Source organism: Eptesicus fuscus, chromosome 3 (genome assembly GCF_027574615.1).
Source record: "Eptesicus fuscus isolate TK198812 chromosome 3, DD_ASM_mEF_20220401, whole genome shotgun sequence".
Taxonomy (NCBI): domain Eukaryota; kingdom Metazoa; phylum Chordata; class Mammalia; order Chiroptera; family Vespertilionidae; genus Eptesicus; species Eptesicus fuscus.
Genome location: NC_072475.1, coordinates 3869941 through 3881983, shown reverse-complemented (window position 1 = coordinate 3881983; position 12043 = coordinate 3869941). Strand labels below are relative to the sequence as shown.

The window sequence follows — 12043 nt, the reverse complement described above, 5'->3', positions numbered from 1 at the left end:
ATGGTGAGGAGCAGCAGAGGCTGCAGAAACACCTTGGGCCGAGATAGGATGGGGTGGCTCCCAGGCCCAGCATGGCACAAACTGGGTGGGTGGATGGACTGGTGCAGTGCGGGGCAGCCATGGAGTCTGCAAAAAATAAAAGATAGGAAAAGAAAAATCCAAAGCATTGCAAGGGGTGGGGGGATTTGGCCAACAGTCAAGGGCACATGCCTGGGTTGTGGGCTTGATCCCCAGTGCAGGAGGCAGCCAATCAATGATTCTCTCTCATCATTGATATTTCTATCTCTCCCTCTCCCTTTCTCTTCGAAATCAATAAGAAAATGTATTTTAAAAAAATTCTCTCTTAAAAAGAAAAAAGACATGTAAAGGGATCTCACTCATTTGTGGAATATAATGGACAACATAAACTGATGAACAAAAATAGATCCAGAGACAGAGAAACATCAATCAGAACGTCAAACCTCAGGGAAGGTAGGGGACAGTGGGAGTAAAGGGGAGAGAGCAACCAAAGGACTTATATGCATGCATATAAGCCTAATCAATGGACACAGACAACAGGGGGATGGGGGCATGAATGGGAGGTCGGGGGTAATGGGAGAATAAGGACACATATGTAATACCTTAATCAATAAAGAAATTTTTAAATATATATATATTAAAAAAAAGATTCTCTCTTTAAAAAAAAAGACATGTAAAAGGAAGGCATACAAAGAGAACCATCCAAGTGTAAAATAAAATTTAGAAAAAAATAGTTTGAAAATATACAAATGTGACTGCAAAAAAATTCTATAACAATGAAATATTATTTTTATGTAATTATAGGAAGTAGCCTGAATATTTAAAAGACAGAATCATTCTTTTGATATCAATAGGCAAAAAAAAGGTTCATATCAACAAGATATTCAGTTTCCCCTTTCACCAAAATATTATTGCAAACATATGAGACTATACTGGAAATAATTTCATTTTTAGTTTTTAACTGAGCTTACCGTTAGTTGATGATTACCACCGTATGCCATTTCGTGGTAGCTTTCTCCGGAATCTCTTTCGATCTCTACAAAGTTAAGTGAAGTACTAAACGCAGGTGCTGCTAGACTAGGTGTGTAGACTCTGAGTGGGGATAAAAGGAATTATTATTTTATTTCTATTGAATAGTATACTTTTTTTAAAAAAAGTTAACCTTCAAAGAAACAAGTTCCAGCAAATTCAGCCTTTTTTTCTTGAAAACAAGATCATTTTAAAAGAATCCCTACTGCCCTAGCTGGCTTGGCTCAATGGATAGAGCCTGCCGACTGAAGGGTCCCAGGTTTGATTCCCATCAAGGGCACATACCTGGGTTGTGGGCTCAATCCCCAGTGGAGGGTGTGGGGGAGGCAGCTGATCAATGATTCTCTCTCATCATTGATGCTTCTCTCGCTTTCTCTCTAAAATCAATAAAAATATATATATATATAAAAATAAAATAAAAGGATCCCTATCTCCGAGAGTGGGCCTTATACATAAACATTATTTTACATTTGGTATTAAAATCCAAAATATAATTTAAAAAACTTAAAATAGATTAAGAACAGCTCAAGAAGTATATTCTGGTTCCTAATATTAAAATAAGTAAGTCTCCTTGTTTTGAATTAACAGCTTCAGTATCTTAAGCATGTGAGGAAAAGCTTAATCTTATTTAATTGTTAAGTAACAAATGCAGACCCTGGGTGCTATTGGCTTTACTGCAAGCATACGAAAGTCTATCTGCCGCCTACTAGTATTTCTAACAGGAAGCATCTCAGCCTTTGAAAAAATACCAGGAGTCTAGAGGCAGTTGTTTCCAGAAGAGGCTAAGGGTTAAAAGGCAAAGACTGTGTCCCTGCTCTCTGCTGCCAGGACCATCCAGATGGCCAAAACTGGTCCCATTCAAACACAGTAATATCCTATAATCATTTCACTCCTTCCCACAGGCTAAGGCTACTGATCACTAATATATACCTATGCAAATAGTTCAGTAAAAGAGTGGGCAAAATACATTTGGCAATTCACAGGTCACCTGATCTTAGTCAGGAACACTTTAAAAACCACCTATCATCCTCCACCCCCAACTTCATTGTGGTTGCTATTAGCTACTAAAGCATCAAACACAGAGATTCTTAAACTCACAGGGCAAAGCCATTCCTAATAACTTACCTGCTTTCATAAAAGACTTTAACTGGATTCCTAGTTGATGTCCCGCCTATAAAAATCAATCACATACACAGTAAACAGTGCATTGGTAACACATACTGTAAAAGATTTTCAAATTCAGAGAACTGAAAAGTAAGCCTAACCAATTTTACATTTTGAGATGCTTTTAGTTGATGAGCTTGTTAATAAAATGTTCTACAGCCATTATTTGAAATCCCATTGGATGTGATCACTGACTAGATGCAGCACTCTGAAGTGTGAATCGGAGACGGTACCTGTTTCAAGGAGCTCACAATCTTATGATCACGTTATGTTGGATGACATTTGCTAGTGAAACAGAACACTCAGCTCAGCTCTATAAGACACCAAATACCCAGAGAAGAAAAAACAGGAAAGACCTACACTGAGTGTAGAGTAAGGGGTTGTAGAATTCCTAGTCTGCACAGCAAATTTCTGAGATATATAAAATCAGCCACAAACTTGGTGCAAAAACACCAAACAATGCTATTGAAGGGACTTTTCTTCAGGAAATAACTACAATAATAAAGGAGATAATTTTAAAACAATTTTGTTTCAAAAAGGATGTAATTTATTTCAAAATTCAAGAAGGAATATTTTCTATGCAAGAGTCTATAACAATTCATTGATGAATGTTTCAAATAAAAATATCAATCATTTATAATTATCTAATAGAATATAACACTAATATAATTCTAGATAGAAATGGAAACTTAAGTGACTCAACCAAGATAACAAAGTAAGTTCAAACCATCTGAGCACTGATTTGTGGTCCTCCATTAATCCAAGAAGCCCACCCTCAGAAGTTTTAAAGGAATTTGACTGACACCAAAAGAATCTTAGGTGAAATACCTTGCAGATCTTCTATTTGTTTTTGTAACTTGACATGCTGCTGAATTAGATCGTTGATTCCCTCAGGGTCATTTTTACAGAGTTTTTGAGCTTTAATGTTTGCTTGCAGGGCCCAGTCATATTCTCCCAGCATAGAAAGAGCAGCACAATAACGATAATGACCCTGTTCCAAAAAGATAAATTTAATTTTTCTCAAAAATATGCTTAAGTTAAATGAAATCAATAAGGAAAAATATTTCACTTGAAATCTGATTAGTTACTTAAAGTGTTAAATTAGAACCTACCAATGAAAAATGAATAAAAATGTTAATACCTCTCAGGATATAAAATTACCGAAATGAGCTAGGTGAAAAGCGATGAACAGTATTCATAATAATGTTTAACAACTGCCTAGGGATCAGTATTTTCACTTAAAGAGATTTTTTTGTACGCCCAAAGAAAAAAATTCAACCCTTATTATATTTTACTAAAGAGTGAAATAGTTTTCATCCCAAATAAAGTATAAAATCATTCATATAAATAACATAAATTTGCTTCACAATACTTCAAGGCAGTAGTAGTCTCCGCGTGATTACATTCCTTACAGTTTGGAAATCCATGGAATTTGAGAGCTGGAAGGGCAGTCAGCGAGTGCAGCAGCTTTCCCCCCTCTGAAGAGGAGCATGGGCCCAAGTGAGGGGAAAGCTAAGCTAGCCACCGCTCTCTTACCAGCTTTTCATTCTTTTTTCCCTCTACGTGTACTTGTTGGCTTTAAGAAAGAAAAGGTCCAAAAACCACTGATTTACTCTGAATTCTAATGATCAGTTTTTTTGTTCTGTTCTGTTTTTGCTACAGAACCACAGCCCTGGCTGGCCCCACTTATGCATTTTGGGAAATCTTCTGTATCAAGCATGAACATTTTAATCTAGAGAGCTAACATGATCAAACCTGGGCTAACGAACTCTCCTCTAGCCAGCTACTCACAAACCAAACTCCCATTTCAGGCACAGCATCTCCACGTGAGCAGTGACTTCCAAGTGAAAAGGTTAGGAACTTGCCTAATGTCACTCACTCACAGGCCAAACAAAGAACCCTGATCTATTATTCTGGGGCCAGAGCTCTTTCCTCTTTACTGCACACTTTACAAAGACCGTTCTGATTCTGAGATAAAAACAAAAACAAAAAACCTCAGAGATACAGGCAATAGTATGGTGATTACCAGAGGGAAAGGGAGGTAGGGGAGGCAAAAAGGATAAAGGGGGGTAAATAGTATAGTGATGGGAGGAAACTTGATGGGGAACACACAATATAATATGCAGTTGATGTATTAGAGAACTGTACACCTGAAACCTATGTAATTTATGAACCAATGCCATCCTAATAAATCCAATACAAAGGAATGTACAAAAAATACTAATTGGGAAAAAAAGAAAACTATCCTTTAATTTAATGAAAATATACCTTACGAAGCACAATGGTGGATACATGTCATTATAAATTTGTCCAAACCCACAGAATGTACAACACCAAGGCAGTGAACCCCAAGTTAAACTGGACTTTGGGTGATGATGATGTGCCTGTGGAGGTTCATCAATTTCATACTGCACCACTCTATAGGGGGATGCTGGCAATGGGGGAGGGTATGTGTGCGTGGGGTAATGGGATTATGGGAAATCTCTGTACCTTCCTTCTGTTAATTTTGCTGTGAATCTAAAACTGTTCTAAAAAGAAGAGTAAATATTTTGTTTGATAAACTAAGACAGGAGTAAACATTCTAAATAAGGTACTCAAAGTAATTTTAAAAGTTTAGTACTCTTTTTCTAAGTTGATACTAGATTAAAATAGCAAAAGATATCTCTGGAAAACCAATATCATGGTCTAGGTTTTAGTATTAAGAATTCTACCATCCATTCATTCTTAAAATATTTATGGAGCAGTTGCCAAATGCCAGGTGCAGAGGTCAGCAAAGACTGTTCAAGCACAACGATGACCTATATTGAAAACAGCAACAAACATCACCCTCAATCCAGTTTTGTCTTTTACTTGTAATGGCTCCTTGCAAAGTCACTGTACTTTTCTGAGACTTAATTTCTTTATCTGTAAAATAATGTATTTAGAAAGTGACTCCAAAAGTTGGATGCAGAAGTCCTCTTGAGAAATTTCATAATTCCCAGATTTTACACCCTTAGACAACCTGAATCACAAATTGAAGGCTCTAAAATTCTCTGACTCTACTCACTCTGGCTTAAAAACAAATTATGGCCCTGGCTGGTGTGGCTCAGTTGGTTTGAGTGTCATCCCATTCACCAAAGGTGGAGGGTTCAATTTCTGGTCAAGGCATCTGATCAGGGCATGTACAGGAGCCAACTGATCAATGTTTCTCTCTCTCTCTTTCTCTCTCCCTCTCCATTCCCCTCTCTCTAAAAATCAATGAAAACATATTTTTAAAATAAATCAACAAAAGCATATCCTTGGGTGAGGATTAAAAAATAATAACTTAAAAATAATCTACACTAATAAAAGAGTAAGATGCAAATTGACCATACCTGCACGACGCCCACCAGCCAATCAGGAGCGAGTATGCAAATTAACCCAACAAAGATGACGGAGTAATTTGCATATGCAGGCGTCGAGCGCCCCGCCCCAGCTGCTCTGGGCCTCTGGGCAGTGTGGGAAGGCGGAAAGGCAGTTCCGGGCCGGAGCGAAAAGTGGGCTCCGCCAGACCGAAGGCGGTGCCGGAGAGAATAAGGAAGGCCCATTCTTGCACGAATCTTTGTGCATCGGGTCTCTAGTAATAAATAAAAGCAAATTATGAAAAGCCAGAAATGAAGTCTGAAACATGAATCTTTCTGAGTCTTAATGAAGCTCTGCTTTTAAAAAACTCAGACTATTTTTATAATTTAGGAAAATATAAATTACTATAACAAACACCAGAATAAACTGTTAACATTTTGTTGTACTGGCTTCAGATTCTTTAATGCAAGAAATAATACTATACAAATATGGCTGAACTCTCCTTTGTACCTTTAATCTTTCCTGTCTCTCACTGCCCAGAAGCAAACACTATCATGAGTTTGATAAGTATTTTTCTAGAATATTATGCTTTTACTGCTTTGTTCATTCAATATTGCTTTTTAAATCTATTGATAAGCCAGTTAATTCATTTAAGCTGTAATCTAGTGTTCAATTCATTCACTAAGTCAACAAATATTTACTTAATGAGTGCCTGTATGTGTCAGGCAGTCCAGATTCAAGAATGAACCAAACAAAAAACCTGTCCTGATGGAGCTCACATTGTACTGGAGACACACACACCATAAGCAACATACTGTAAATAGTGCATACTAGTACAATATGTTTACTAACAATAAATGCCAAGAAGAAGCAAAGTCAAGCAGGGAAAGAGGAGAGCCAATGTCTAGGGAGGGCAGGTTGGCAGGTAGCACTGTGGCCAGGGAAGGTTTCACTGTGAAGAGTACCTGCAGTGAAAACGAGAGGAGGCCCGGGGGCCAGGGGCCAGCTCGTGCTCTGGGGAAAGGCACTCTCATCCCAGGCACAGGGAAGAGCAAGTACAAGTGGGGAGTGGGCCTGGCATGTTTAAGGAACTGAAAGGAGAGAACGGACCAACCAAGAGTGAACGAGGGAGTGAGAAAAGGGGAGAGCAGAAGGTCTGAGGTCAGAGAAATAATGGTTGTTCAAGACAGGGGACAGATCCGATAGAGCCTAGTAACCAAGTGAAAAACCACAATCATCACTGCTTCATTAATGGATACTTAGATATTTGCACTTCTGTACCATTAGAACAAGGTGCAATGACCAACCTGTACACCTCACTATACACACATAAGCAAGAATGTTTGTTGGGTTCACGCTTAGAATCAAGTAATGACTGCGTACGCACATCATAATGCTCTCCAATGTGCTTGTAACCAATTCAACCCACTGGTTTATCGAGGGTTCCTGTTGGTACAGACACTCACCAGTACTCAAGGCTATTGTCTCGTTAATTTTTGCCAATCTGAACGACCCAAACAGTATCACATTGTTTTATTAACTCATGTACATGTAGGTCTGTTTGGAGGCTCTCTAGGTTTCGTTTTTCTGTCTCTGTACTATTTTAATGACTGGGAAACAGGGCTTAGCGTTTTTCTATTTCCCATTCAGAATTCTTCTGTGAAATGCTTGTTTATTGGCCTATTTGTACCGAGCTTTTTATTTAGCCCTTTGCATATTCTAGATATAAATCCTATCAACTATATAAGTTATATATATGACAAATGATCTTCTTCCAGACTATGATTTCATTCATGGTGTATTTTGACATACAAGAGTTTTTAAGTTTGATAGAGTCAAATTTATGTTTTCTCTAAGAATTTATGTACAAACACCATCTTCTATAGCTCCTTGTAAGCTTTACGTTTCACTTTTCAGTAGGTCTGTAATACATCCAGAGGAGATGCTGACAGCTCAGTGATTAAAGTGTCTTCAAGGGCCTCAAGATTCCTCCGGGCGACCTGTGCCCTCAGACACTTGCAGCCTCGCTCTAGATGAAGTCATTCTCTAACTGTAAAACAGTCCGCCTCCTTTCTGACTATGGAACTGAAGATTCCTATTTTATCCACATCTCTACATGCAAATGTACATCCTGTCAGATTTTTCTCCAAGTTGCATGGCATTATTTGCCCAAGGTAAAATATAAAAGAAACCTACCTTTGGCCAGTTGTTCTTCAGAATAATGGCTCTCTTTCCATCACCAAGTGCATTTCTAAGAAGAAAAACAAGAAATCAAATATTCATTTTTATTTTAATATAGGTACATAGATCATCTTACATTTCTATTTGTACTTTTTGAATTTTCCATATATAACCTAGTTAAAAATTTTTTTTAATTTTTAAGCATCCATATATGTCCATTATAGGAAATTTGGAAAATACAGAAAAGTAAAACAAAGGGAAAAAGGCATCCAGAGTCACAGTCACAACTACTCAGAAATAACTACATTTCTGGGATATTTCCTGCACATATCTTATCTACACCTCACTCTATGCCCAACTTGTTATTCATTGTATAGTTTTTTGCACTATTTTTGTGTATTAGCAAGACTCCAGAAATAAACTCCCAGATCTTTCACACAACACCTCTGCTAAGCTACAGTGGACAGAGCATGAAAGCGGGGACTTGAAACAGTGAAGCCCAATCCCTGTGAGCTGTTAGAAAGTTAAAACCTCTTCCGGCCTGCTTTCTCATCTAAAATGAGACCTGAGGGAATCCTCACTCTGAAAAAGAGATTACAAGAACAAAACTAGGTAACATACCGCCACATAACAATATCCACTAAAAGGCTATATACTTTTTTTTTTTTAAGAAAACACTATCTAAAGATAGATGAGCTGATCAACAGAATGGGATATGGAAATCAGAAACAGACCCTTACCCACACAGTCACCTGATCTATAGACCAAGGTGACATCACAGGACACGGAGAAAAGGCGCTCTAAGAAACGGTGCTATGTCAGCGGGACAGTCACACCCGATGAACCCCACCTCACACTAAACACAGAAGCCACCTGCAGATGGACTTCACGTCTAAACACCAAAGTTAGACGGTCGAGATTTTAGAAGAAACAACATTCTGGTGACATGTGTGCTGGCAGAGATTAGAAACAAAACACAAAAATGCTTACCATAAAGGAAATAAAATAATTGGCTAACTGTACTATATTAAAATTAGTAACTTCTGTTTATGAAAAGAAAACATCAAGAGTAAAAAGCCAAGCCAGAGAGAAAATATTTGTAATTCAAATATCTGACAATGACTCATATCCAAAATTTAAAAAAAAATAAACACTACTAATAAATACGACATTCAACTCAAAATCCAAACAGGTATTTCACAAAGGAGAAAATCCAAGTAGTCAATAAGCAAATGAAAAGATGCTCAACTTAAATATCATTAATCAACTTAAGAAAATGCAAATTAAAATCACAGCACTACATCATTACACACCCACCAGAATGTCCAAATGAAATGACACAAAATAATTATTAGCGAAGACATGGAATTGAAACTCTCATATGCTGCTGGTCGGAGTGTAAAATCACACACCCACATTGGAAATTTTGTACTAAAGCTGAATATAAGGATACCCTGCCCCTAATTATACACCCAACAGGAATGAGTACATATGTTCACAATGACACCACCTATAAAACCCAAATACTAGAAACTACTCAAATGCCCATCAACAATAGAATGGATAAAATGTGGTATATTCATGCAATAGACGAACACTTTACAACTTTACATGCAACAATATGGATCTCAAAAACAATGTTGAAAGCCAAACATAAAAGAGCACGTACTGTATACGTACTATGATTTTTTTATGTTGTGCAAAAATAACCAACGGTGCTGAAGTCAGCAGAGCAGTTATCCTGCGGGGGAGGAGCAAGGGGGCTTCTGGGGTATTGGGGTGGTGATCTAGTTACGGTTGTTTGGTTTCTGCAAATTCAACCTACACACTTATGAATTGTACACTTTTCAGTATGTGTATTTTTTTGAAGATTACAACAGTCATCCTTCTGCTGGAGACTGTACTATCCGGTTTGATGTCTGAATTACAGTAGCATCTCACATCCTGCGGTGGCAGCCGGAGGTCCAGGTCACACGGTGGGCTGGGAAAAGCCTAGGTCTTTGAGGACACTGTTGAAACTCCTTCTTCTGGAACTCTGAATACGGTAAGTGTTTTTCACCATTTAAACCAGTTGAATCAGAGTTTTGTTACTTGTAGCCAAAACATCCCAATACAATGGCACACCTTTTCTGCTCCTCACTGCCTCTCCCAAAACCTCCAACAGCTGCCTATGCTCTCTCCATTTCCTCCCTCTCATTGTTCAATCTGCTCTAACCCAGCTTCTGCTCCAAGCTTCCAACTAACACCTCCCCCTCCGGTAACCAAACCACGTCCACACTGCTAAATCCAAATTCTCAGCAGCAACAGGCCCTGCTGGCCACACTTACCTCCTCGAAACCACACTGAGTCTCCCTGCCACCTCTCTGGCAGCAGAGCAGTCTCCTGGCAGGTTCATCTCCTCACTGGTCTCTAGTCGTGTGCCCCCAGGCTCAGTCCCAGTCCCTCTCCTCATCTCCGCTCACGCTCTCCAGGAGTGGGTCTCAACCTTGGCTGCACATCAGTACTGTCTGGGGGCTTCTAGAGCCCAGCACCCAATTAATTAAAGCCGAGTCTGGGGGAGGGGGTTATTTCTTCAATACTCAAGAGATTCCAATGTGCAGTCCATGCGGAGAACCACCTCTGTGAGCAATGTCACCCACCTCCACACGTCCACCGAGGTTAACTGTCCCAAACACTTGTCTCCATCCTCTCCTTTCGAGTCCAGACCCACGTAACTCATGGCCGGTACAACATTCCAACTTGGATCCTTCAAAGGCACTTCAACTCAGTATGTTCAAGAGTGAAGTCAAATTTCTCTCTTCCAGTGACCCCAGTGTCAGGGAGTGGGCCTATAACCCATGAAGCTGAAGCAGAAACCTCAGAATAGTTCCAAACACAAAACTATAAGCAACTTGATTTTACCTCCAAAATATTTCAAATCCTCCCACTTCCGCATTCCCACTGACATTCCCCTCTGAGCCACCATCTCCCGCCTGGAGCACCACAACAGCCTCCTAATCCACATCACGCTGCAACCCCTCCACACACTCGCCCGCTGCAGCCAGACTGGCCTCTTTAAGGTACTAATCATGCAACTCCTCAGTTCGGTCCTTCTCGTAAAGGCTGGCAGCTGTCACGTAGCCTACGAGACCCTCCTTGGTCTAGCCTGACCACCTCCCCACTCCGTCTCTGTATTCAGTCCAGTGGGCGCACTACTAATCCTATGAATCAACACACTCCCTTCCATCACAGGCCTTCACACTGCTGGCCCATTGTCTAGACCAGCAGTCGCCAACCTTTTGGACCTCACGGACACCAGTGGTCCGCAGACTACCGATTGGCAACCGCTGGTCTAGAACACAGGGACAATGTCTGTTTTTGTTCATTTCTGACCTATTTATAAACTGAACCCAATAATGTGTATTGAATGTTTACTACATGATCCTATATAATAAAAGCATAATATGCAAATCGACGGACTGGCCGCTTTGACACTCACCACCAGGGGCAGACACTCAATGCAGGAGCTGCCCCGTGGTGGTCAGTGAGCTTCCACAGGGGGAGTGCCGCTCAGCCAGAAGCCGGCTCACTGCTAGTGAATGCAGTGGCAGTGGCAGGAGCCTCTCCAGCCTCTGCTGCAGGACAGTGGTAAGGAGCGAGGGGTCCTGGACTGTGAGAAGGATGTCTGACTGCCAACTTAGGCCCAATCCCTGGGGCCTAAACCCAGGCCTGGTTGAGGAACCCCCCTCCCCCAGTGCACAAATCTTGTGCACCAGGCCTCTAGTAGTTTATATTTATTACTAGAGGCCCGGTGCATGAATTCGTGCATGGGTGGGGTCCCTTGGCCTGGCCAGTGATCAGGGCCAATTGGGGCCAGCCGGCTGGCCGGGGAAGGGACCACGGGAGGTTGGCTGTGGGAGCACAATTGCAGTTCTCCAGTCAGTCGTAAAGGCCACTTAGGCTTTTATATATAGATAATATGCATACTCACCAAGGTTCTAGCTCTTACAATGCAACAAAAGCAAGACTCAGATGTAATAATGGTCAGTCACTGCTACATGTGCAGTGACTAATGCCATCAGCGAATAAACACATTTTAAATCAAAAGTCAGTGTCTGGAATTAAAATTATAGGTGCTGTTTCATCCAAGTAGAAGAAATTTATCCTGCAGATATACAGGACTTGGCAGGGACAAGCTGTGACAGGAGGCAGCACGTTTCCACCACCCCTCCCTCACTCCAAGCCCTTTCCCCACATTCCCAGTGCAACCTCCTGCACCGCCACAGACCTGGAGGTGCGCTCAAGGTTCTGCCTGCTTCCCAACATGGTGGTCTACTTACACACTGTGCGA

At 40.4% G+C, this 12043-nt stretch overlaps 1 protein-coding gene across 5 annotated transcripts in view; it reads right to left on the bottom strand.

Moving 5' to 3' along the window:
- The window catches only part of TTC3 (tetratricopeptide repeat domain 3), a 94735-nt gene that overhangs the window by 56667 nt on the left and 26025 nt on the right, over nt 1-12043 (bottom strand). For 4 of the 5 annotated variants that reach the window (XM_054713538.1, XM_054713535.1, XM_054713536.1 and 1 more), the window contains 4 exons: nt 7729-7783; nt 3040-3202; nt 2173-2218; nt 990-1110 (listed from right to left, as the gene is read on the bottom strand). In XM_054713538.1, the coding sequence (XP_054569513.1) occupies nt 990-1110; nt 2173-2218; nt 3040-3202; nt 7729-7783 (385 nt within the window). Of the gene's footprint in view, nt 1-989; nt 1111-2172; nt 2219-3039; nt 3203-5564; nt 5807-7728; nt 7784-12043 lie in introns of all 5 variants that reach the window. The other variant, XM_054713539.1, reaches the window with a different exon arrangement.